Source organism: Phaethon aethereus (assembly GCF_964289735.1).
Source record: "Phaethon aethereus genome assembly, chromosome: 2".
In the NCBI taxonomy this organism is placed as follows: Eukaryota; Metazoa; Chordata; class Aves; order Phaethontiformes; family Phaethontidae; genus Phaethon; species Phaethon aethereus.
In genome coordinates this window covers 125,651,838-125,679,726 of record NC_138582.1, presented here as the reverse complement: position 1 = coordinate 125,679,726, position 27,889 = coordinate 125,651,838, and the positions used below count along the sequence as shown (strand labels likewise).

At 38.6% G+C, this 27,889-nt stretch overlaps 1 protein-coding gene across 1 annotated transcript; it reads right to left on the bottom strand.

Annotated features, from left to right (window-relative positions):
- Positions 1-1,604: 1,604 nt before the first annotated feature.
- On the bottom strand, positions 1,605-27,250 carry DYNC1LI1 (dynein cytoplasmic 1 light intermediate chain 1; the record flags this gene model as incomplete). The annotated part of the gene is made up of 13 exons (XM_081996704.1): positions 1,605-1,866; positions 4,136-4,294; positions 4,467-4,587; positions 5,568-5,612; positions 5,754-5,813; positions 7,116-7,227; positions 7,604-7,739; positions 9,014-9,107; positions 10,303-10,472; positions 13,818-14,048; positions 15,669-15,785; positions 26,734-26,807; positions 27,084-27,250. 13 exons carry the CDS (start codon positions 27,248-27,250, stop codon positions 1,754-1,756), a joined length of 1,599 nt encoding a protein of 532 aa, XP_081852830.1. The 3' UTR covers positions 1,605-1,753.
- Between the last annotated feature and the right edge of the window lie 639 nt (positions 27,251-27,889).

Below are 27,889 nucleotides of genomic sequence, written 5' to 3'. Positions count from 1 at the left end.
GTTTCAAAAGTTTACATACAGAATCTATAGAACTGTTCTGATACTGATGCATGCCATGCATCCATGATTGGAAACTTAATTTTATTTTCGGCAAGGTATAATTTATTCTGTGCAGTTGTTCATCAGCAGGTCATGCATTTCTTCATGTGCCACCTTTACTGAATCACTGCCATAAGCAAAATTTTAAGGGCTCCAGTTTGAACAATTGATCCATAGTTAAGAATATCTACTGAAACTTGTCTGTCCACAATTCAATATTCTGAGTCAATTTTAACAAGTCTGTTAACTCTAGGGAGTTCAACTTCTTAACTATATGGACATAATTCACTAGAACTGCTACAGAATTCAGGAACTGGAGGAAAGAGTACCACCATGTTCAAAACAAAGAGGATTTACCCCTTCTTCAGCATTTCAGAAGTTTTCTAAATTGGAGAAATTAACATAAGACTTGTTGATTTAAAAAAATGAAAAACCTGAACTTGAAGTTTCTTTGCAATCATTTGATCAGGATATACTTTTTACACTTATTATTCTGTGTTTCTCAGTAGAAAGTGACTACAAACCTCAAACAAAACAGTAAAGTGATGCTCAACTTTGTGTACTGAAAGCTTAAGTCCTAACCTCAGTCATCTACTTCTTAGACAATGTACTAGAGTCATCAGCAAGATCCTTAATATAACTAATGTGCTTTTAAAACACATTTCAGCAGAAACCACCCAAGTTGGATAAGCTAGTTTCACTCCTAGGAACAAACACTGCAGACTTATCCACTTCCTTCTAGAAACAATGTTTTAAGGAAGTCTAAATATCTACCACCAATATTATTCGCTGAGAGGTAAGATACAAAAGCATGGTTTAAGACATTTTACACCACATCCTTAGATTTAACTGTAAACAAACAAGAACACCATGGCTTCAATGAAAGCTATTTAAATTTGAATGCAGAGAATACTTTATTAACTGATTACAGTTTTGATGACCAATTTTAAACCATACCTAATGTGGGAAACATAGTGGGGGACATTAAGGCTGAGCCATATATATATAGACAAATCTGGATACTGATAATCTGTACATTTAACCTCTGCTTTTTCTTTATACATCTTTTATTCAGTGTCTGAAATTAATCAAAGAGAAAAAAAACCCAAAATGGCCACTAATTTAGTCTTATATCTGGAATGAATTTTTGCATGGGTTTTTGAATGCACTGTAAATCTCAGAGGAGATCAAACTTTTTTTTTTAACCATACTCCAAATGAAGTGTTCAAGTGTAATTCAAGTTTATTGTTATAGTTTTGTGCAATTAATTTTCTCTTCCAAAAACTAGTAGTAGCTCTCTCCTTTAGAGGTTCATCTATTTAAGATGGTATTAAACTTGCCTAACAGGCTGGGAAATCAATATAAATTAAGTGCCTGTGGTGTGTATCAGTTTTCCTGCTCTAAGCAACCCCTATCACTTAAGTGGACATACTTGCAATTTTACAGTATTACACTGACTTTTCAACAAAACCCAGAAAAAGATTTACTATTCTTGCACTGTGAACAGTACTCCTACGTGATGTGATAACCGTTTTCCATCTGTACAGCTCCCTTTTGTAAAGTTGGGCAACACACATGAAAGAAAGACAGACAGACATCAACTGTTTGTGTTCTGAAAGATATTTCAGTTCTTTAGTTCCAGTCACTGAAGGAAGAGGCAGAGGCAAGTTTGAGTTATCCCAGAAAACTGAACAATTGGCTTTATTTGGTGTCTTCAAGATGCTTCACCTTCTGTGGGAGATGTAGGTGTTGTAGGAGAGACCATTTCAGGTTTCCGTGAAATTCTGTCCAATTCTGCCTGAACATCTGTTAAAACTGGCTTCTGACCTACAAAATAAATGCATATCATTCAGTCATATTTATGAAACAGTTTTGGGAAAGCCTATAGTATCTTTAATTTTCAAGAAACACCTGTCAAACAACAAAAAAATAAAAAAACAGAAGAACATCGTTTTTGCATCAGACAAATCCTAGAAATTGTTACAGCACACTGAATGCAGAGTAAAGGCATAAGGCCAAAACCCAAAAGAATCACAAAGGGAACAGCAGATAGTCACATCCTTCTATATTTCCATTTTCACAAAGAAACTTCCCTAACTGCCACTATGCGAAAAGTTAATGTAAAATATAAAATACAGAAAAATTATGAAGGATAGCAGCTAGGAACATTTCTACACAATTTTCTGCATCATATGTATTTTAAATAATTCTGAGTGTAAATCAGAGGTTTCATCACAGACCAGCAAAGTCAGTTCTACATATTTGGTCAGCATAAACCTGACACTGCTGCTTATGGGTGCACGCAGACCTGTGGATGGCAAATCCCTTTCTCTCCTCACCCGCTTACTTCGTCCCTAACTTGGAATGGCACAGACATTTGTGCAGTCAGTCACACTGGGACCTGATCCAAGCTTGACACACGCCATTTTTCCCCCCCCATCATTGTACTCTTACTCCCTCATCCAGGTTTCTATCCTGCCATGTTCTACTACAAGAATGGAGAGACAATGTGGGACAAGGCAGTGCAGAACATCAGTCTAATGCCATGATAAGTGTGTATAGTATCTCAGGCTGTAAAAGAAAATTCTGACACACATGTAGTTTTAGCGATGTCCCAGCATACTTTCTGAAGATGCAAATTAAGAGGAACTACCTACAAAGCTCATTTTTGCCAGAGGTACTGTGCCGCAATTCAAATCATCTAAAGCAAGGGACTACCGTATCCGAATCAAAGCAGCTAATATTGCAACTAAGATTTCCCATAGCTGCTGTGGAGAAAAGTAACTCAAATCCCAAACTGCTGTCTTAACAGCCAGTTTTTAGAGTTGAAAAGTGAGTGTTATTTATAACACTGATCACAAGACAGGAACTACTGGGGAAGGTGAAGAGGCCACATCTAGGCCAAACGTTTTTATTTATGGTAAATCCTTGAAAACCTAGTCCTTTGCCACATTAAACTGGCTACACCCTAACCCTTTGTTTGTTTCATAGTGGGAAATTTCTGAGAATATTTTTTCCTCTTTAATAGCTTAATTCTGTTACTGAAGCTTCTGCCATGGCCCCAGACACACCACTATGCCAGAGCGCTGCCTCCATCTGCCTGGCATCACCCAAACCTGCTGCCAGCCACTCCCCACAGGATTTTTCAGTGGGTGCTCTCTGCATCTCATATTGCAGCTGCATTTGTTTGAACAACCTCCATAAGCTGTTCAAAAGAGCACAGCTGACTTTGCCAGCAGCAGGTGAGGAAGTACTTGTAAACTTTGCTCAGCCAACAGAGCTTTGCATTTAAAAAAGGGAAGTGCACACATGTAAAAAAAAAAAATTCAGGGTCAGCTTACACAAAATGTTAGTGGGAAAAGAGTGTTGGGTTTTTTCCCCCCTCTTGCTACATAAAAGTAAACGCTAATGTTGAGTACCAATGAAAGACCAGCATTCTCACCTAAGTGTGGCATTACTAACCTCTGGGGAAGGGGGAAGATGTCTGTATAGGTATGTTCTTAAGTAATACATAAACTTTTTAATCTGCAATAGCAAGAAGCACCATAGTAGTCTTGCATCTAGCTTTAGATCAGTCACTATTTGACATTTTTAGATTAATACTAATTCTTAATCACATCATATAAAAAAGGCTATAAACAGAAAATACATCAGTACTTTTACAGGCTGTCCAATTCAATCAAATCCTTCAACACAGTCACAGCTAGATCTCCAGCAAAAGAAAATTTAGAATTATTTTAACACTGACAGTATTCTTAAAAAAATCAACTCGAAATTAAGTCCCAATATATCCAAATAATATTAAAAATGGCTTATAGCATAAGCCTTTTATTGGGATGGTGGGGAATAAAGGAAAAAAATTAAGAACTCGTGTGGACACAATTCATACTTGAACAGCTCCATGAAAACTTTTTCTTTGATCCTCTGAGAGCCATAAAAAAGCAATACTAATCTGCTGTGAAACAAAAGCAAAACCCATACCCAATAAAACATTCAGTTAAATATAGCACTGTTCATACTTCTGATAAAATACACTAATAGGAATGATTCACCACTCACAATTTGGATTGAATTGATCTTTTCGCATTAGTCATACCTGACTTTTTTGCTGATGCTGGTAAGTTGCTGCCAGCACTTCCAGTGCCACCTCCTCCTGGACTGCCACCAACACCACCAGGGCCACCAGGGGAACCAGTTTTCTTGCTCAGGAGACTATTGAAGAAGTTAGCCAGGACTCCTTCACTAGTAGCTCCAGCTACAAGGGCAGGGAGGAGAAAAAAAGAAAAGCACAAACAAAACCAAACCAGATTTTCTAAGTAAATACTAACTGTGCGTGTTAGTGAATCTAAATAAACATATTAAAGGAAGCAGGCAAAGCAGCTATTTTACTTCCCCAACTGTATTTGTGCCTTCATAAGAAAAGGTACCTTTCATATTGGGATCAATTTTTTTGGACCCAGTAGGGATAGGTGTAACACTGGCAACGTTTGATGTTACAGATCTATTTGGTGTCCTGGGAGATCCTCCAGGAACTCTTGGAGAGGCGTCCTACGGAAAAAAAATAAAATTTCCAAAGCTGAACTAGTCAATCTTTTACAGAATTAAATCATGCAGTACATTAAATGAAGCATTTTGTTCTCACAGCTCCTAATCTTTTTTTTATTTAAATGTAGTATCCCATGCAACTGAAATGACACAGGATGAGATTTTGATGATTGTGTACAAATTTTATTACACTTGTATAACATTCTTACAAATATTAACTTCAGTGCAACTAAAGCACTAGTGAAGCTTTTAACTTTGTCAATGAAAAACTTGAAAATCCATCTGTTACTCTGTAGTGCCTCTGACCATAATGAAAACTGCACTGATTAGATCATAGAGGAATGATACCAAATTTCTTGGAAAGACACCCCGTACCACCAATACTGTGGAAAGGACTAAATGCAGCCCAGGAGAAAAAGCATTATTCATTACTTCAAGGATGACAAGTCATGTTTCTGCGAAATTGCAGTTCATCTAAAAAAGGTAAAACTACCTTGATAAGATCACATGCTCCCCATTAAACTTGTGTTACCTTTTAGTTATTTTATTTGTATTTTAAATGTAGAGGTCATGTTTTTCATTTGACCTTAGTTTTATGCCAGAGTCTTAATATTCCTAGAGAGGTAGTGTCAAATTTAGGATATAAAACTCACCAAGGTGATTCAGCCAACACAGTTTGCTCCCTGGCACACTCTTGGGACAGGAAAGGGGAGTCAACTGACTGCTTAAATGCACTACCATATGAAAAGTAAAGCCATAACATTTAGCCCTTGCTTTCAATACAAGTTGTAATGACTAGCTGTGAAGTACTGTCATAATTTTAGAGCAGTATACAGCGTAGACTTTAAACACCACGTAGTTTAAAAAAAAAAAAAATCAGATCAAAGAGTATTTGATAGTGCAATGAAGACATGCAACCCTCTACATATATGAAAGTGAATCATTTTCATGTGATGACATTTAAACTTTTGGTTTTTACTAACCACTGGCCTTCCTGCAGCAGTAGGGGGTTGTTTCGCCAACTGTGACTGCAAAAAAAAAAAAAAAAAAAAAAAAAAAAAAAAATCCATGTACTGTTAAGATATTACAGTAACTAAAAATACAAAACCAAATTTGTATTGAGAATGTTGTTAAATAAAACACTGTCTGCTTGTTTTATATACAGTTACCTGCTGCTTCATAAGAAACACTTGGTCATCTTCTGCTACAATTTCTTTTTCATGAACAAACTGCAATACAAAAACATTAACATGATTTTGACTAAAAGAAAGAAATGCATTTCCTTTTATACTTCCCCATGACTATGACTAAAGCATTCAACAATGAAGTAAATGTGTAAAGTACGATGTTGACTGCAGACCACATCTTCTGTATTTATGACCACTACCTTATGGTTCCATTTAAGCTAAATTAATTAGAAGTAGAATAGATCCCAGGATCTGTCAGAAGTGTTCACAGATATACACACTCTGCAGCATGCTCACATCTCTGTTAACTTATCAAGGCTCAACCCTGGTATTATTTTATAGGCAACTATGGCAAAAGTGACTCTGAACCTACACTGCACCAGACTTGCATACGAACTGGACAGAAACATCTTAGATCCCAGGTCTATGCATCAAATTGCAAACACTCTCCCTCCAAATGATCTCACCACAACAACTCTGCCAAAACAAGCATGGCACATATCAACATCAAAGTTTATAATCCAGGCCTGAAGTTTATGAGCATGAAAGAAAAAATTGTCAGTTATATTTTCCTTGGACACTTATGATTTAAGCTACTACTACATATGTCTTGGTTTTTTTCCCTGAAAGATTGCAGAAAGGACATAGTATTAGTTTTCTCAACTAAAATAATTCACACTTGGAAATATGATCAGTCCCAAATTCTTAGCTTTGCTAGAAAAAGCCATAGAAATATTTGCCTTCAATAACTTTTGTATGCACAGGGTCCACTGCTGCTGGCATTTTGTTCAACAGCTCCAGATGTGCTTTCAAGTAGTTCTGTCAAAGCCCTTTTATTAAAGAGTACAAGAGAGAAAATATACTGAATATATGTAGAACCTGTTTTCCCATGTTTATTTTTGATTTTATGCTGTCTCAAGCTTTCTTATTTTAAATACTCCCATAGAAACAGAAAGCATTATGAAGTTATGAGCAACTCGGAACAAAATGGAGTGTTCTTAAAAAAGTACTAATTCAACCTGAACAACAGTTAAATACTTAAGACTCTTCAATACCAAATACTTGTTTTGCTTTTGATACATATATTTGTAGACTTGAACAATGTAACAGGGGCAGAAAAAAACATGTGTAAGCTGGAGAAGAGCTATACAGAACAAAAATACATAATGATTTTTTGAAAATGAAAGAACTTTAAGAACAAAATAGAGACAAAATAAGAAAAAAACCAGACCGTTTAATCACACTCATGATAAACTGGAAGCAAAGTCTCAAAGAAAGAGAAACAGCCAAAAAACTGGCAGGTAAATAAAGAGATAAGCTGAATGCCAAAACATCTCAATCTACCTTTCTGACTGGTGGTTTTGTTATGATATCTTCAAAACTGTCTTCTGCTTTTAGTGTCTGAAAGTTCTCGTGCAATATTCCTATCTTCTTGTCATTATCCCAACCTGCAGGACTAGATAAAGGATTATTTGGCTTTAAATTCTATTGTTACTTCAAGTTATTCTTCCATACAATCCCGAACCACACAGAACTGAAAGCCAGGAAAGTTGTCACAGCTCCTGTTCTCCTGAGCAAGCTGGTTACTGACTAGTACAACTAGTTAGAGATTGGTTCACCATATCAGGGAAGAGCAAAATCTCTGGGTTTAACATTTCTCTTTGGGGCAGTGAGTATTTGTAATCTCAGTCCACTGGCACTCAAACTCCAACTCATGAGAGTGTTAAATGGAACTTTAAAAAGCGTAAACAAAAAAGGCTCTAAATACTGTTTTACAGTCTTAACAAATACAATTTTGTAGTCATATACATATAATAATACAGATAACTTACATAAATACTGCATCTTTTTCCACAACAACAGCTGGAACATTGAAAGGAAATCCATATAACTTCTGGACTATATATTTATACACTAAATCAATGTTTTTGTTTTCCTTTACTGAAGTGTAAATAAGTGCTGCCCCATCTGAATAAACTTGTTAAAGAAAATTCAGTTTAGTGGTTAGTAAGAGATACCAGAATGACCCTTTTTTGTTAGTTTAAAGGTTATCTTAGTAGAATTTAGAGGGGGAATACAAAATTAAATAGGTCAAACAACTTCCAACACTTAATTTTTTTTGAAATAAGCTATTTAGTAATTTAAATCTTTCTTTCTGCATTTGTTTTAGGCCAACTCAGCAATTGCTTTTAGAGTAAAGTACAGGCTCTTCTCACTCTCAAAGCTCACAATACCAACAGTTTCACTATGATGCCTTCAAAACTGTCTTCTGCTTTTAGTGAAAAAAAAATGTCATGCCATATCCTGGTATCTTGTAATTATCCCACACTGCAACACAGACACTACAGCATTAACACTAGTAGCTTCAAAAATGCAAAGATCTTTCACTTCCCCACCTGGGTTTTTAAATTAGAGGAGCAAGTTCTTACATTATACAGTGATCTGCTTTTGAAGAAAATGAAGGCAAACGAGTTGTGCTGTGTATCAGTTACTAGAAGACCAAAAGACTGCTTAGTATTCCAGCATGGTTCAGTATGTAATTAACACAGCTTATGCACAGGATTCATAAAAGCAGCCAGGAAAGTTTTGAGTAATTTTTACTTTGGGATTATAAAAATGCCAAATCCCCTGATTCATTTCTCCATGCATGCAATTCAAATTCTAGAAGAAAGTTATATAATGGAATCCTATTCCCATTCAGTGCAGTTTAGAATAGAATTTCAAGTTGTACATGGCATATACAGTCACAGAGACTAATTCTTACTAATCTTTCATATTCTTCCTCCATCCAGAAGACTTATTACAATTACCCATAATTCAATTTTGAAAAAAATCACATCTTGGAAGCCCTTTGAAGGAAGTGCCATCTTGGTACTCAACTGAGGTCTCAGGTTCTTGAACTCATTTTTCCATCTGTTAACTGCTGTCTCTCCAATAGCATTTAAACTTCCCTTTACCATAGCACAAGTGATGATAACACAATGTAGGCAATATTACTGGCATTTAAAATCTAGATCTCAACATAACTAGCTGACTAAACAACACTGGGCAGAATTTTATATACTTCTTTTGAAAAAAATTGTTTAAAATTAATAATAGCACAGTGACAGCTTATGTGCATTGCTACAGTAAAGGAGTTACATACTACTTCAGCACAGATGCAAATATTCTTTGAAGCTGGTCATAATTAATGCAAAGATTTAACTGAGTCATCATAATCTTTATGATGTGTTAAAGGATACATTGTAAGCAAAACCGTCTGATATGTGACTGAATGAAGTCAAAGTGTTCATCTCTGTAGTCATGCTCTTTTTCCAGAACACTGATGGCATCACACTGTCAAGATAAACACAGAATTAATATGCCACTTTTAGTTATCTGTTGAAATAGCAGTGCTGCTACACAGCCAGTTCACAACTGGGCAAGGGGGATGGAGTCGGGTGGGTAGTACAGAGCAAAACAAAAACCTGCTGAGACAGTCTAGAAGCATAATTGACTTTTTTTTTTTAAATAGTATGTAACTTGACATGCATGTAGTGTGGTCAGCATTTACTTGGGAGTTAACTGATTGCCATTTTTCACTCACTCACCCTCCAATGCAATAACTCAAACTCTCTGTTGAAGACTGAATGACACCACCATTTTCTACACTTTTTTTTTTTTTAAAACATACTGTAAACATACTGTGGTATTACAGGACATAGTGTTTTTTACCCAGTTACTAAGTAGCCCTTTATAAAGGGAGGCAAAAGCAAGACATGTGAAAAGCAGGGAAAAAAAAGGGGGGGGGGGCAGGGCAAAGAAGAATAACAGAGAGCTAGCAGGTGAGAATAAAGGTGCTTTTCAAATGAGTGTGCCTTCCAGTGAAGGAACAACACATGCATCAAAAGGTTTATTCTTTCACTGTGAGCCAGCAGCAGCTGTGGATGCAGTACACTTAATGCCAATGAACTGAAGAGCCAGGGGAAAAAAAAGCACCCAAAACCACAAAAACAAAACCAGCCACAAGAGAACTGCACCATTTTTTCTTTAGACTAAGAATATGGTTACATATCTAACAGAAACCAAAACAGATCGCAGAAACTCTCTAAGAACTGAGGAAAGTTAATAGAGCAGCACTTCACTAACTAGAACCCTCAAATATATTTATCTTCATAAAAAGATCAGAAATATTTAAAAAAAAACAAACCAAAACAAACTCTACCAAAACACTGTTTGCAGAATAAGGATTCTGTGAAGGAGGACTGTGGAGATCAAGGGGAGTTCTAGTTGCTTACTGACTAGCTCACTTCTGTGAACAAGACCAGGTCTGAGGGATTCCTCAATTCCTTCAAAACTGGCGTAACTAAAGGAAAAACGACTCCCAAATTACATGCAATCAGGGCTTCCAGAAAGTAACCAACCTTCAACATTAAACATTCTTGAAGAGGTATTCAGGATGACTTAAGAACCATGTGCTTCCCACCCCGTATCCACAATTCACAGAGTTGCTTAAATAAAATATACAAAAAACCTAAAACGTGAAACAAACCTTTGTACAAACTACTACTACTGGAATGCCTAAGTTACATGTTAGTGTATCTGCACCCAGGGGTAAAATCACACTGTCATCTTTGTCTTCCTGTAATGAAGTATTTCTTCTCTGTGGAGAAGCTGGAAAATCCTCGCCTGGTTCTATATATTCCTGGAAGTCTCTTACCACTGAAAGTAAAAAAAGTTATATTAAAAGATCAGCTACTTTATTATTTCAACAATGATTTCCACTGCCATTGATCTCTAGCACTGTTGACTGTATAGTAATTCTGCTTCTTTATGTTGAAAAAATTGAACATGCACCAAGTGCTGACCATTTGTTTGCTCTGTAAAGCACAAGAAAGAAATAGTAGGTTTGAGATCTGCTTTATCAGCAGCCAGAACACGATCCAGTGAAACTGTCCATAGGGACAGCATTAACCCATTTTTATTTTATCATTGTGGAACTACTAAGCAGTTACTATTAACTATTGTTGCTCGATACATTTCCTAAAGGATATAAGTTTCCTTGCATTCTTCTTGGCAAAATTAATGGAACAGTTTGCTAGAACAAACAGAATTAAGCCATACATATATTGCTTAGCTGCTACTGTATACCAGGTTTTTTCTAAAACCCCTTTGTCCACACCTCTCTGTACAGTGCATCTACAGTAGTAATAAGCAAAAAGAATAGAACACAAACGTTAGTGTTTATAATTAGTTAACAGCTTATTAAATATTTGGTATGCTTTTGAAATAGATCAGATACTACTTTAAAATTTAGCAAAGAGTAAGTCAGAATATAAACAAGAAAAAAAAAAAGGGTAAAGTCCCAAGTGTAACACTCTTGTCAGGTTCTGATGCATACACCCAAGCCTCTAATTACACAGTCACTTACTATTCCTATAGTCAGCAATGCAATATTAGGCATAAAATGTCCACACTTTCCACATTGCATGTCCTGTTTCACACAGCAGAAACAAGATTCTACCAGACTCCATCTCTGGTTACTTTTCCATGAGTAGCACATCCTGACTCAGCCAAAAAAAAAAACCACCAGACAGCAAGACAATTCAGCTGCATATTGCACGCAAGTAGCTAATTACTCCAGTCCATTCTCACCACTTTGTCCCAATTTCTGTTAATCCACCACTACCTTCGCTAAACTGATTGAAGCCCTCTGAGTTCATATGTAGAAAAGCATTAGTTGAATTAACAGAGCAAGACTTGTTTCAATACCCTAGAGAAAAAGATGTATTGGGCCAAGATTATTCAACTTTCCTACAGATCTTGGAGTTCACAATAACAAAAAGCACATGCAGAGATTATCATTACTAACAGTCAACTCAGGCTCTTAGTCAGGGGATGCTGCTACTTCAGTCTTGTCTGAGAGCCTCCCAAATGGACCATGTTCTAAATGCAGAGTTCTCACCAAGACATTCCCTTGAGTGGCTGGCATCTTTCCTACGCAGCAATCCTGTCTGTTCTGGGATAATTGCATGCTAAAATAAAAGTCACATTACTCCAGTGCTAGAAGTACTCCAGTGCTAGAAGTCCTCCAGTGGATTCCTAAAATTCTCACTGTATATTCATGACACGCTAATCTTTATACAAGTACAGAAAAAAAGTAAAAAGGAGGACTTACGTACTATATCACAGCTCAAAGACTGTGGAATACAATCTCAGGTCTTCCTTAGAGACACAATTAAAGTAACCAGGCCACAAGGCTTCATTAGACACAGCTGAGTTCAGTAACAGGAAGAGCTATTTCAACCCTTCAGAGGGTATGCTATCCCCTAATGCCTTCCCATATCAGTCTTCGTCCTCACAGGGTCCATCTTTGAGTGGAGTTAAGTTGCTAGAACTGGAAGACAAACACAGTAGCACAGCTGCAGAAAACTACACATACAAACCCTCAGTAGATTTTGGTCCTGTTAGCAAATTAAATCAGCTCCTAGGAGCCTCTCAGGAGCACTGAGCCTGAGACAAGAATAAAAGTAGGACCACGTAGCCAGAAGTCAGGCAAGCAAGATTCCTCCCTCCTCCTTTTGGCAGTGTCGAGCTATTGACCACCTAGCAATGCATGAAGGCACATCACAGGAGGTTCAAAACAAAAAACTGCTTCCAGTCATATCTGGATTGTGTCCAGGGCTTCTATTATACCTGACACACAAGACCATCAATATCTGTAAGAGTTAGACCAGGTGATAAAAGAACAAGAGAGCAGATAAAAGTTTTAATGAGTAGCTGTTTTTCTTGACTCTCTTCCTCATGGATTTTGTAGAGTTTCACTATTCTGTTTGCTCAGTCAGTAAAGAAGCAAAACTATCAGCCTACACATTTTTATTAACATAGATACTGTGTCCTTACTACTTTCGTCCAGTAAAATCCTGCCCTGAAACTGTTGGGCGGGGGGGGGTGGGGTTTACACACACACTAACACCACCCCCCCAAAACCAAACCAAAAACCACACTCAGAAGAGCTCAGCTCCTCCCTCCTACACAAGTTCTTGTTGTGGAAGATACAATTCTCAAGGATGATACTTCCCTTAAAAGAATCTCTCAAAAGAGTAAACAAACCCACCAATCCCCTTCCCCCTATTCCAGAGTATCTATAACTGTCACCTTATGGGCTACTTTATCACAGCATGGCTACAACCTGCATTTCTGAAAAAGGCCTTCAGCAATTTGGCAGTCAGTTGCTTAAGAACGTACCAGTTTCAGAGAGCAACTTCAGACCTATAAACAAAATTTAATCATGCTATTTGATCTTAACACACAGCTTTCTCAAATGCTCTCCCTTGTAGTAATTCACTGAGAGATGAATGGGAAAGACTAATGTTTTAGTACTCCAAAGGATATACAGCTGCTACCCAAAAGTAACACAGAGCTATCATGTTAGTGAGTTCAGTCAGATAGTTTAAGGAATCCTGCAAAATCTTTGTGTTCTACATGCTTAAAACTGGAAAGACAAGACCCTGACAGAGCTATATCATATCCATGCCAAAACAAACATATAGCTGCATTAGTGTCAATAATGATTACGATAAAACTCTTCAAATAGAAAGGGCCCAGACATTACCATGCTGCCATGAATCCTTTCAACATTTACGCTTTTGGTAGGCAGGGAACAGGTCCCAAATGCTCTAGACTGACTAATTACAGGAACAGTTAATAAGCTGATGGATTGATTTGCCTTTAAAATAAATAAATAAAATTAAAAAATTGAAAGCTAAGGAGTTTTTCCACTTGAAGAATAGTGTCTAGAAAAATCTGTAAGAAGCAAGACTGTAAATTCAACCCAGCTGTATTAATTCTGAAAGCTCCCTGCCCCCGCCAAAGGTCTTTCTGTTTGAAAGAAATACTGGTATTTTTGATATAGCTACTTGAGACTTATCTGAGGCTGGACTTGCTTGGTAACTCCTAATTTTAAGTAACATTTCCAAAGAATGAAAAGACTGCAATGGAGAGATTAAATGGTGCATAAAGCACATTTGATTTAAATGGATTCCTACATATCTGCAGAATACTCACACTTTCGTTCCATTTCTTTCATTTCTTCAGGAGGAATTTTTAACTTGTCAATATGTTCTCTTACAACACTTGCCCACTTTTGTAAAGAATCCAGTGCAGTCCAAGGCCTAGACATGTCTACTACCAACATAATTAGAGTGTCCTTTAGAGAGCTTGCCTCCATCGCAAATTTAAGAAGACCTTTGTGATACAGGTCACCATCCAAAATCCATACATTACATCTTGTTTGGTCTACAAAAAAAAAAGGAAAAACATTTTATGAGACTTACTTGAAACACTTCACTACATAATGGATATTAAATCTTCTTTAGACATATAAAATACAAGGAAGAAAGCAGATGATGTTTTATCAGTCAATTGAACAACACAGCAAACTGTAGCTTGTGGAGAACTCCACCTTCCAAACCCTGATGTTTAATGGCTGAAGATGTTAAATATATTACCTGAAAGTAAGAATCTAGAGATTGCACTCAACACTTCCAAAATTAATGTTCACCATTTTAGAGAGTGAAAATGTTTTCTTCAAGATGCAACACAGAAGGGGGGAACTGGGTGAACTCAGCCATCCCTTCTCAGCCCTTGGTTTGCTCAGCTCTTGGTTTGCTCAGCTCTTGAGGACTGCCATCTCCCCTTCAAAACGCCAATGTGATATGCCTATATAACTCTTAAAGAACAGAATGTACCTTGGCCCTTCAGAAAACTGGAGCAGAACTACAAGTTTGTAATGATTTAGATGGACTTAGCAGGCAACAAAAAGCACAATCACGATACAAACAGACCATCCCACTGCTTCCCGTCATCCCGTCCCCCCCCCCTCCAATATTCAGAGATGCTTTTACAGCAAATAAAGAGCTGGCTATTCAAAATTAGGTAGCTTAATATATTTTGCCTTCAGGTAAGTTTTTATTACTTGTTACAGAAGTTCTGAGGAAGTAATTTAGATCGAAGTCCCAATTCTGGTCAAGTCATACTCGAGACCAATAGTCAGACATGAAGTCAGGAAAGCCGGTGGTTTCAGAAAAAAAGGGGCCAACTTCTGGTTCTCCTTCTACCTATATTTGTTCTTATAGTACAGACAAGAGTTCCCATTTTTCCCCACAGATCCCAGTATGTCCTTACTCACACCCCACTCCCTCTTAAGTATTGCCTCTAGATAATTCATCCCACCTCTACAGTACCTGGTCATATTCCTTCCCTTGTTCCCCCATATATAAGCATGAATTAGCTATTCCGTAACTGCAGATATTTGGGGTCTGGATCTTAAACATCCTTTTTACCTTCTAGCCATAATCCAACTCAAGCCAGCTGAAACACAGCTTCTACTTTAATTTCCCCTTCCTTCACATTTTTGGGTTGGTGGTTTAGGTTTTTGTCGGTGTTTGTTTTTAAAATCTCTTTTAGCATTGCAGACATTTTCCTAGCCATCAATACATGTAATCTTGCAGCTTCTGATACCACCAAGACAAAGGTTTGTCTGTATGTTCAAAAAGATACATACTTGCTACAATAATTGAGATGCAAGATAAGAGCCTGAGCACCTTTTCTTTTAGGCCTGACGAATGCACTTTTGCCTACCATCCATTCAGGATGTTGCAGCTAAGGCTGCTTCCCTGGTCTTTTCAGCCTTTTCTCTTGACTAGGTTCTTGTCCTCCTCTACCACTTAAGTGGTCATTCATGGTATCTACGAAAGGAATTACACTGGGAAACTTCCTCATGATACAAGTAACTCATGGCCTAAGCTGCACTCATGCAAATTATAAAGAAAAATATCCCAGTGTCATTCCAAACATCACACTACTGAACCATTGCTTTCAAACTGGTTTAAGATATTATTAGAAATACAAACTTACCATCTCGATCCTCATCATGCACATTTAAATACAAATACTCCATTCCTCTTCCTTTTTTGTATTCTTCTATTCCTTGAATTTTTCCTATTAAGCTAGTTTTACCTGCTCCATCTTCACCTGGAGAGACAGAAGTTAAATACCACTCAATCTTTAGTCACAGTCACATATTAAAAACCACCTGGGGCAAGAAGGAAACCATATACTAACAAGGTGATGGAGCTCATTGAAGTTTTGAAATATAGCAGGCTTTGACCAGCTCATCCATCTGTTCGAAGTGCATGACTTAGCTTCAAACCTTATTTCTAATTACTGATAAACGCAATTATGCCACTAAATATCCTATGTGAAATAGGCTCTTATACATATCTTTAAAAAGATACCTTCAGGATAGTTAAGCACCTCACTGTCGGTCTGTGAACTGCAACCAAAGTGTTAAGAAAGTCTTTCTAAAGTACAGTTCAAGTCATAGTAAGCTCATCTAACAATGAGAAGAATACTATTTAGAACTCTCTCATACCAAACAGCACAAAACACCAGGCTCAGTAAGGCAAATCTGTTTCCTTAGCTTTTACGGTTGGTTTCTTTGCATCTTTTCTCTTTACAGGTCTAAAGAACCCTTAAAAAAAGGCGACAAACAGCAAGCCCATTGCCCTGCAATACATGTGTATTTGGGTACATATGCAGTGACAAGCCTGCAATCAAGATCCATTCAGTCCTATTCTCTCCTCTCCAAAGGGAGCTTGGATAACGAATGAACCTTACAGCATAAGCACAGTGTAAACACCTAGTTGAGATTGCCAGAGATTCTTCTTGAAAAGCTTCTACTGGAAACCGCATGTCGCAGAGCTGGAAAACTTCACGTGCAGTTTTTCCAGTTTGAAAGAGTAACCAAGCTGAATTTGGACACAAAGTTGGGTTTTGCTACTCCAATTTGGCAGTACAGTGGGCACATAGCAGTTAGACATGAGAAAATTCTTGGAACTCAGTCACAGGTTATAAAATTAAGATTAAATCCAGGTTCCTGAGAAGTACCTTATCAGTTTTATACCAAACATCTAGGTTTTTTTTACCAAGTCTCACCTATCCATGGAGAGTATAAATGTAACCATGAAATAACCGTGAATAAAGAATGCTTGCTTTTTAAGACTACATTGGTGTTACCAGGTTTATTCCCGATTTTGGTGACATAAACACTTGCTTTTAACTATGTAACAAAGAAAAGAGTTCAAGGACAGTAGTTTTCATTGCTAAACCCAATGATGAAGTTTTCCCTTTAAAGGGAATTGTCCATGATCTTCTAGAAAATATTATGGCTGCATTAAAAAGACTACAAATATAACCACAGGAAAGAGCAAAAGAATCATCCTTTGAGAGACTGATTTTGAGTTTACTCAACATATCAAGATTACTGCATGAAGTCTTCAATTTAGAGTTCAGCTTTTGCTAACAGTGCAGAAGCTACCAGCAAGCTAAGTTTGTTTACTCTAAGTAGCCCAGGGAATTTTAAAAAGGCATTAAAAAAAGAGAGAAAAGTAAGATGAGACTGAAGTTTAAAATCTAGTTAAGCGTAGAAAAGTGAAAAATGAAGTTGTATCTAACTTTTTCAACATTTAAAGAGTTTAACTTAATTTGCTACGTCCTTAACTGTATTAAAATCAAGACACACCTAAGAAAACAATTATAGCTAATTTTAAATAAACATTAGAAAACACAGCTATTTTCTATTCATACACCAAGTTACTCCTCTTCTTGTGAGGCTATTCTTTTATTTAAAAGTTCTGCCCAAGAAGTGAAGAGTTCAAGCTTCTTTACCAGAGATGAATCACAATTCCTCTGCCCTCACCCAAATACTTATCCAAGCTTCTTAAATTTGTCATCTACAAATATTAAGAGCTGCTGCACTAACATGTTATGCTGCTGAAGTTGCTATTACTTTAGCCAACGTTACCTACACGATTCATTCTGTTATTTTACCTTTTTGAACAGGCACCTTCACTTCATTTGTGCCAGAAGGAGGCTCAAAAGGTAAGACAAAACAAGACTTGTTATTCCTTTTAAAGAGAGGTTGCACTTAACAGCTTTCCAAGTTTCTCAGAACAACTGACCGCTAGCTAAGCTTTCTTGCATACTGGTTTGTTTCACGTAGGTGGCAATAAAGATTACAACTTGTTTGCATTGGGAAAGTTTAGCATCTTCTGCAAAGTAAATCTGACAGTTCTTAAAAAAAAAAGTCTGCATCTTAAGTCTAAGAAACATCTGTGGTTAAGAAAGAGTTCTAAACATGACAAAAGACACACTTAAGCAGTTTAAACTAAAACATACTTATACAAATGCTAATATCTACGGAACTTTATTGTTTGAAAGTGCCCATGCTAAACAATACAGGCAAACTTGAAATATACATCCCACAAGACCCTTACGGCTGTGTGTTGTGCGATTTCCTCCCCACGCCCGTATTTCCAAATGCCTGAAGTAAACTGAAGTTCAGTACCGTTAAGGTAATGTCTTATGACAAAATAAGAGCTAGAATTTTATTTTCTCTCCTCAAGTTTTCTAGTAATTATCTTCAGAGCCTACACAGAAAGAAATTTTATTGGTACAGCATAAGACAAGTTGATTTGATGTAAAATTAGTACACATATGTAAGCACAGCAGTCATTTCAGCCTTCCATTATGGAATTAGTTAAGCTGTTCTGTGAAAAAGATTCTCTACTCCCTCCTCCTTAGCAAATATCCACCCATTTCAAAACACCAAGATCAGGTAGGTGGATCACTGACATGTGTAACTGTATCATACAAGTTACTGCATGCAGAGAGCAGTGCTCACCATTCACTAGAGAGCCAGAATGGTGCACCAGTGGAGTTTGAAGGGGATGATACTACTTTCATTAATCACTCAGGTAAGTGAAGAGAACAGTACAGTTTGCAGACGACAGAAGAGAAACAAAAAGATCTGGGGGAAAAAAGGATTAGAAACAATACTGACAAGTGGTCCAAAACAAGTTAGCAGTGCATAAACCGAGTAGTCTACGAATAGGTTAACTTGCTTGCAAGGGTGCAAGATAGCTGCCTAGCCATATGTGCCCTATTCCACAGGAGATCCAGAGTCCTCAGATTTAAGCCAAACTAGAGTCAATATTATGGAAAAAGCTGCCAAATTAAAACCAGGACCACCATGTATGACATAAGGACTGCTTCCTTTTTGCCCACACGATTCATCATAAAAAGTTGAGAAAAGATGACTGCCTTGGCCAAGAGAACATGCTAAGACTTGAGGTTCCATCTACCTCTATTTTCTATTGTTAGTATGTTGCATATACCTTTTAAAATTGTGACAGCTGCAGATTTGTATCCATGTTATTAGTACATTTTTCCAACCTGAAGTCTTCAAAACAAAACATCTGAAAAGTCAACACTGAATATATCAAGTTATGCTGAGAAAGAGCAGCAGTATAATTTTGCTTTGTAGTTACTCTTCAGCAAGAGTATAAAAATAAAAATCAATCAAAACCAGTGCTTATGGAAAACTCAGGAGGTTATTACAAGTCTCATTAGCAAAATTCTAAGTGCATGTAATGCTAGCTTTTAAGACTTCTCAAAACTCAAATCTTTTATTACAATGCCTTTAGTATGTATGGAAGCTTCTCTCTACCAAAGGAGGAGGGAAGTATTTGTGACAAAATGAAAGTCTATTAGCTATTTTAGGCTGGATGAGTAATGTAAACCATAACAATGCAATTAGCCCAAGTACTATCAGGAACTTATTGAGAAACTAACTTTCAAAAAAAGCCTATCTACTTCTAAGTATACTTATATACACACATACGGCATTTGAAATTAAAAACCCTAAGACATCTAAGCATCTTTATATTTTTTACTTGTAGAGGTATCTCTGGATATCTCTAAAGTGCATGAAAAAAGCAATGCTGCTTAGTTTCAAACAAAAGGAAGAACTTCATATTCTTCAGACTTAAATATCATTGTATATTCATACATTATGAAACAGAAATTTTTTTTTTAACATGCTACTGAAACAATATATAAAACAGAGCCTCATACACCTCCAAAAAGTGTTATCAACATCATCATCTTTCCTCCAAGACTTTGAGATCGAAAATCCCAATTTATGTACTTCTGTACATAAGCTCACAGAGCAAAACATTCCTGACACAATTCTTGACATAGAATTGCAAGGTAGAGTAAAAATCAAGTAGATCATTGCAGATTTAAGAACTTGCATCCTTCTTTTGTAAGCAACATGAAAGGTCCTCCATTTCCAAAGTAAATCATAAAGAACTAAAATTCTCCATGACACCAACAGCACTTACTCATTAATACTACAGTGAGGAAACAGAAGTGATGCTGCCAACAAGCAGTGCTATTCACTAGAGCTGAACAAAAGTAAGAGGGACAACAGATTTAATTTTGCTGAAAAGTCAGGCTAGGAAGCAGTTGAAACAAAGCCAAACTGATCTGCTTACAGTATTTCACCATCTTGTTAACAAAACATAAAGTCTTGTACTCAACTAAAAAAAGCAGTTTCATTTTTATCCCCACACTGCTACACTTCACTCCTCTGATAAGTCCCTCAATTTTGGGGTTGTGCTCCTCAAAGCTTCTTTGTCCAAGGTGCTACTCTGTCTACAAAACAGTCTGATGATGGTCCATCCTTGTTCCTGCCCTCAAAGATCTAGGAAGCCATAATACAAAACCCTGCCCAGCCTCCCTTCCTTCTCACTAGTCCAAGGTAAAAAGTGTATTTACAGAGCAGAAAATGGAATATCACTAGATATTCTGCTAAAGTACAAAAATTTATCAGAATAGTCACCCATACATGGGAAGGGTGGGCAATGAGGTGAATGAATCTCCTTCTGTGAATGCAGGCAAGCAAGCACTTATCTATGAACTGCTACTAAAACTGTTCAACCATAAACTATCACATTAGAGAGAACCTGGGCTCTATTACAGACCTTCTCTAAACTGCCAATTACATGTTTAAAACTTAAGAATATTCACTACTCATGCTATTTCCACCTTTTTTTTTAGTTTAGAAAATGAAAACAGAACTAGATTTTCACTTGTCTAAAGACATTTCTTACTTCTCACGGAAGTCTTTACATGGAAGAGCAATCAATGTGTTATCTCCAGGACAGACATGAGTTTTGACTTTTTATTTAAATTGTTTCTCCACTGTAAAGTGTCATGTGTGTTTAAAATATGGCAAGGCAAAGAAGCAAGAGGTGAATGTTTCTTTTGTCATCAGTATTGTTGGTCTGCCCCCCTTCCATCCCAGGCTCTGATTTTTCTCATCAGCACTTTGAAAAGCCCTGGATGCCCTTAAATTATGTGTAATCTATAATCCTACTGGTTCCTTGATGGAGTTTGTTTGCTTTTTAAAACCATCAATTAAAATTCAGTTTGGTATGGGAATTCTGCAACTCATCTCTAAAAAATATGTTCAAGCAAGGCCAAGCAAAATAACCCCTTCCGCCACCCAAAAAGGCTTATTTTTGTGAACTATCTATACTTTTTAAAAACAAAAGTTTCTGAGTAGAACAATTCACAACATCTAATATTTCTAACATAAAATATTGAACATTTTTATTAATTAAAAAACCCCCACCTGACTTAAATATGATAGAACAAAGTCAAACCCAAACCTGAGTTATTAAACAGGGCAAAGATGCCTTCCCAGAATCACAGAGCGATCTCTATTCCAAACCATGTGGAATGCCTGAATCGTAGGACACTGGAGTAGAGACATAAGTCTTCTTCCTACTAGAACGAAGCACATGTGTACTATAGATATTTTCAAGATAAAACACTTCTCAAGCTAATAACTGTTTTTTCCACAGCTGCATATTCATAAAAGACTTGTTTACACATACTATAGTAATTGAAGAATGCCTTTTTCAGAACAAGACCAAAATAATCAGAGTAAGCCAAATTTAGTTTGCTTTCAGAGAACTGCAGAACAAAATTAATTACGCTGATGAGATCCTTCTCTAGAATCCCTAAAAACAACATGGTATGACCTACTTATTGTGAACTACCAAGTCTTCAAATAACTTGCCACTAAATTATAATTTACTCATTAGACAAAACACTTCTCCAAGTTTATTTTACTGCACCACGTCAGCCTTTCCTCTCACATATGATTCATTTGGTATCTTTGTGGCACTGAAAAATTAAATAACTTTTCAGAGGAGCACCTTAATTGCACTTCTGCAAACATGCTAGAAAGCAGATTGTAGACAACTGTTCAGCATGCTTTTTGTCAAGTCCTGCACCACAAGAATACATGGCCTGATTGTGGAAACAGGTACAGCAGTAACAGTGTTACTTATGCTTGGAAAAAGCCACAGTCAGTGAGAGAAAGCCAAATACTGCAAAGAATTCAACAGCATAAACAGCATACATCTCTAACACAAGCCTTCTCCTTTTAACACAGCAGTAAGTCATCTAATGTATTTTACCTAGGTTCACTACCTAAATAGAATAATCCCCTGTTACTATCAAGGGGAGGTCTTTATTGGTACTCCTGCCACTAAGCTGCCTGGAGAACACAAACACCATTCCTTTCATTGTTGCTCACCTTTGGAGCTATTTCAGATATAGATCCAGTCATCGGCAGCACCTCTGGCAAAGCAGAGACAAATTAAAATAACTGCAAGTCAAGAATTTTACAACTTCCCAAGCTGCTCTAAGTAAGTTTTACTACACAGCAGCCATGTAATTCTGGCTTTTTGGAAAGGTATTACAGCAGGAAGGACACTACAAAATAGTACCACTTAGTTCTTAAAAAAAAAAAAAAAAATGCAGCTGCAAAACAACCAATTAGAATTTTATCTAGATCAATGCCCCATTAAAACAATTGACACTTTAGAAATGTAACTCTGCTGATTGAAACAAAACTTTTTTGGAAGGCTTTCATAACCTGCAAAAGGTGAAGAAGTTGCAAGATGAGGAGGAAAAGCAGCTGACTGAACTTCTGCAGTACTAGCAAATTAAGAAACATTTGAGATAAACAATAAAAACAGTATCAACAAACAGTATTTCATCAGCTGTAATGAAACTTTCAGCTATTTGAATACGAAAAAATAAAACGGACAAGTCATTTTTATAATGTTGAGTATAAATTTAGGTAAGCAGATTTTATATACTCTCATGACAGTCTGCTGTATCAGAACTTAATTTTGAAGTTCATTATATTCCATGGGTCCACTAAGAGAAAGCAAGCTAAAACAGATCTTCTACAATAACAGTATTCCCAATACATGTACACACAGAAAAGTGTACCTGTAAATTAGCTGTAGACTGTGGAAACCTCTTCTCAAGCATCCTGACAGCAACTGGACAGGAGCAGAGCTCAAAGATTCAAACAAACAGGCCTGGCCCTGAAAAGTGAGATGTCTGGGGTAAAGAGAAAATGTGGACACGAGGCAGATGAACACTCACTGCCCAACAAACTCAAAACCTTTATCACCAAGTGGGGTGAAACACAAAGAAAACCAAAATGGTAGTGATTCAGTAGAAGCTTTAAGTGTGCAATACAGACACTTGGAGTCAGGCGCACCTGTGTCACTGGATGGTTTGACATCATTAGAATTGCAAGCAAAGAATCTAGAGGAATGTATGAAATACAAAGCCAGACAGAAAGCAGATATTCAGTTCACTTGCCAGCAAGGAGCCTGTTTTCTTGTGCACCTTGGAATGACTTTGAACATCACTGCTTGAATGCATGCTGCAGTTTGTTGGATAAATGATTAGTTTAGGTCTCTGAATTCAAGCCTTTGCACATTCTATAACACTATGGATTCCATCCCTAACCTGCAATGGTGACTTTTTAGCTGTTCCCTCTATTCCACTTGCTGGTTCAAACAGGAAGGGAATTAACAAGAAAGCTCCCAGTTTTAAGTGTCAGTTTTCTCATCACACTCAACAAAAAGCATTAATCTCCTCTGAACAGCTACCTTTTTATTATACAAGTGAGCAGAAAAGACGGTTTGGGAGCAGGGATGTTAGGGTGGAGAAAGCACCAGCAACACCACCACCACCCCCCTCTCCTTTGGCTATCTGCAAAAAGTAGCTAGAAATGTCACTGAGAGCACCCAATTTCCTTAAGAAAGCAGGGGCATCTTATGTTTTCTGCTGGTATAGTTTGCTAAGCAAGGTAGCTATAGTCACTATGACAGAACTGCCTAGGAATCAGAGCATGCTTGCCTTACAGAAACATTTAGGAAAGTTTGCGTTTTTATTATTTGTTCATACAAGAACAGAAAAATGCTTTTATACTACATGTGGTGCCAATCAAAGTTTAAAGTCTTCACAGAAAAATAGCTATTGACAAAATGTCTGTAAGTGAAACAATTTTAAAGAAGCAAAACTGTAAGTTAAACTATTTTTTTTTGCTGATTTTGAGCAAAGAATTACCAGTATTATATGTTAACCTTCACTTCATAAAACCATGTGCCATATCTAGAGAGTAACATTTGGTATTCCAGTTTCCTTTAGTTATTTCTGTGATGTCTTGAACTGCTTTCCAGGTTCTTAAAAATGAGATGTTAACATAGCTAAAAATAAACACTGAAATAGCGGAATTAGCATGCCAGACATAGCCAGGTTCCCAGAACAACTCGGCATACAGTGTTTGAAAAATATAAATGCTGCAGGCAAATTAAAAAACTTGTCGTAGCAAACAAAAAAAACCCCTAAGTGGTGGGTTTTTTCTGGTGTTTTTTTGGGGTTTTTTTTCAGGGGCAAAGGGGTTGGTTGGAGGCTAAGGGTTTGTTGTCGGGATTTTTTTTTTTTAAATGCAGTTTGTGTTGAAAATAAGCATTAATTTGTCATTACATATCATGTTTCAGCTAGGAAGTTTTGACCAATACACTGTTTGTACTGCAAATATTCGCCTACCAAAAATTAGTGAAAACCATCAAGGCCCGGCCGACTTTACAACTCCTTCTTAAAAGTATTTGAAGAGTGATGAAACTAAGATAGCCATGGCAAGAAGTGATCTGTATTAACAACAAAAGCTAGTCCAAAACTATTTGAAGGAACAAAGCTTAAAAATAGAGAAAATGTGAGATAACAGAAAAATTGCAAACACACAGGTTGAGAAGCTGAAGAGACAGAACTTCACATGGTGAATTTGTCCAATACAGAATACATAAGACCTCTGCTTTTCCTGTGCCAGGATGCTTCAGGAGCAGCATCATGACTTGCAAGTGAACAGCAAAGTGTAATACATGGATTAGATATCCTCACAAAGAACATGTCCGTGGTCCTCCTTGGCCAGTCGTCAGATCTGATGTTCTTTTTCCTAAATACATGCCAAATCTTTTTTTCTTTGGACCATGGCCTTCTAGAAAACACAATTCCTACGAACAAACTAGAATTTCTTCTACAAATCTACACATCTCAAAAAAAAAAAAAAAATCAGTCAAAAACCAAAAACAGTTACATCAAGTCATTCTATAAGCTCTACATAAATCACAAACTAGATGAGCATTTGGAAACATTCTATGGTACTCTCTCTAGTTTTGAAGGAAGCACAGTCTTCAGTTACTGAGTACTAAGGATTACCTGACTATGAAGAGAAAAGAAAAACAAGAGTGTGATCTTCTTGGCAAGGGTCACAACTTGAAGAATCTTCCAACTTCAACAAGGACATTCATCCAATTTATTTTCAAAGTATCACATAAAAAGCTGTCAATCATTATGAAATCTTTCCTTTCTTTAATATCAATAGAACTTCCAATCTCAATATCCTACTTAATTACATAACATAAAAAGCAACAAATTAAAGGGTAGTTAAGTCCTGTAAGAGGTGTTAACAGGTTAACTAGACCATCCTATCATTCTTGCACAATTTTAGTTTTACCACCACTTAACTTACCAAAAAAGGAGGAAAAGGGCCACAGTGATTGCTTTAGGATTACAGAGGAAAAAACCTAACTTGAAAAATCTTGAGAGTACAAACCACAAGACTACATAGAATGATAGCGTGCATAGTGTCCACATTAATATCCTCACTGGGTTTTAGTCATGTTTCCAAGTACTAACACACAGTTCTTTCTGGGGACAGGGAGGTTAGCAAAGGAAGGAAAAAGCAGCTAGTTAACAAATCCATCCATTCGGATTCATTAAATTGTCTACTGGTAATAGTATTTAATAATCTTTCAGGGAAAAAAAAAAAAAACACACCACACTAATAATAATAGCGATAATACTTACACACACATTTGAGAGCATCCCTTTCTCCCCCTCCCCCACGAAGTTTCTGAATTTTGCTTGACACACCATTTTTCTTATTTCCCTCAGCACTGAAAAACAGCTGGGTCCCTCATTATCGCCCTATCAAAGTCCCATTCTGCAACTCCTAATCCTTGCCAAACGCAAGGCTGGACTAAGGCACTGGGTGGAGATAACAGAACACAATGAAAGCCTGGAGCAGTAAACGATGCTGCCGCCGCTGCTGCGGCCGCGCAACTTGCTGATGCTATGGGTTGCCGGCGAGCCCACGGCATGCGGGCAGGGCACGGCCAACACGCCCATATACAGCCTACCCCGCCCGCCGGCCCACAGGGAGCAGCCGTCATTGATACCCTACGGGCCGCGCAAGCGATTTTTGCGTTTGTATGACACGCCGTAAGGACCAGCAAGCAGCGCTGGCTGCAAGAACGAGGGCTGGTTTCAGAGAAAGGTTAAAGGACCCGCACGCACGCCGAAGTGAACACTCATCGGGGGAAAAAAACAATGAGAAAACCACCCTTCCAAGCCACCTCCACTTCAGGGACTAGGGCGGGAGGACAGTAAGGGTATTATGGCGAGGTACGTACGATGAGGGGGCTACCTCAAGCATCTCTAGGTATTGGATACCCAAAATGAGGCAAAAAACAGGAAAGGGAGGAAGCGAGAGGGTTTAGACAGCACCTTGCCACCATCATCCACTCGCCCCCGCCTTCGGGCACTAAACACGGAGAAGCTCCGGAGGCCCATGAGAGGGTTAAGGAGCAAGCTTGAGCGCCGCAGGGAAGGGAAGGGATCGGGACGCTTTTCTCACCCAGCAGAAGGACGTTCTTCCCCGAAGGCAGCTTAGAACGGGAGCGCGTGGACACCTCGCTGAGGATGCAGGACCTGGCGCGGAGAGACAACGCTCAAGAGGGGCATCCCGCTTCCCCTCGGTCCCCCACCCTCGCCACCGCCGGGAGTGGGGGCAGGGCAGGAGCTGCCGCTGCCAAGGGAGCAGCCCCCCCCCCAGCTCACTGACTGAGAGGGACTGAAAGCCGGGAGGAGGGGGATTAGCCAGCCCCCTCCCCCTCGGCCTCCCCCGCAGGGCAAGGAGTCACTGCGAGGGCGGTAACGGCCAGCGCGCGCCCGGGTCGCCGGCCGCGGGGCGGGGCGGGCGGTTACCAGAGGTTCTGCCCATCGTCCTCATCGCCGCCTGCCCGCAGCTCCGCGTTGTTGTTATTGGTGGTGGTGGCCGTAGCGGCGGACGAAGGAGAAGAAAAACCGGCAGCTGAACCCAGCCCGGACGAAGAAGAGCCGAAAGAACCGGCTCTCCCCACCGCCGCCGCCATCTTCGCTGCCTCCTCCCTGCGCCGCCGCCTTCCCTAAGACACGGAGCGGGCGGCGGCGCCGCGGCGGCTGACAGGAACCCGGATGTTGGGAGGTCGCGGGGCGGGGCCCGGGCGGCCGCTGGACTGCCCCCCAGTCTCTCCCTCCGAGAGCGTCCCGCCTGCCTCCCCACAGCTGAGGCCTGGGGCTACTGAGCTTCCCGCTGTGCTCTCCGGCCTTTATCAGTCGTCCGGGGAGGGTAGAGGAGAGGTCGGTCGATCGTGAGAGGAGCAGCAAGTGCCTTTCGTTCGGACTACCGCCAGTGCAGGTCCTAGCACCGCAGGCAGGGCCACCCTGATGAAGTGAGGTGAAGTGGCCGTCGTTTGCCTTTGTGCCGGTTACTGCTGCCAGGTGTTGCTGTGAGGCAGGGAGCTGCTGCTGCTGCTGCTGCTGCTGCTGCTGTGGTGCTGAGTGCCATTTGCTCTCTAGGCAGCCCCAGCCCTGAAGGGAGCACCTTGCATCCAAGAAAAGTAAGTGCGGCTAGGGGCGAGACATGCCTTTTTGGGGGGAGTTGGTGGTCGTATCTTCTCCAAGAGGTCTACCCATTACTTGTTCTTCGCTGATAAGTATCGCTTTGGAGTTGGAAAAAAATGGGTCAAATT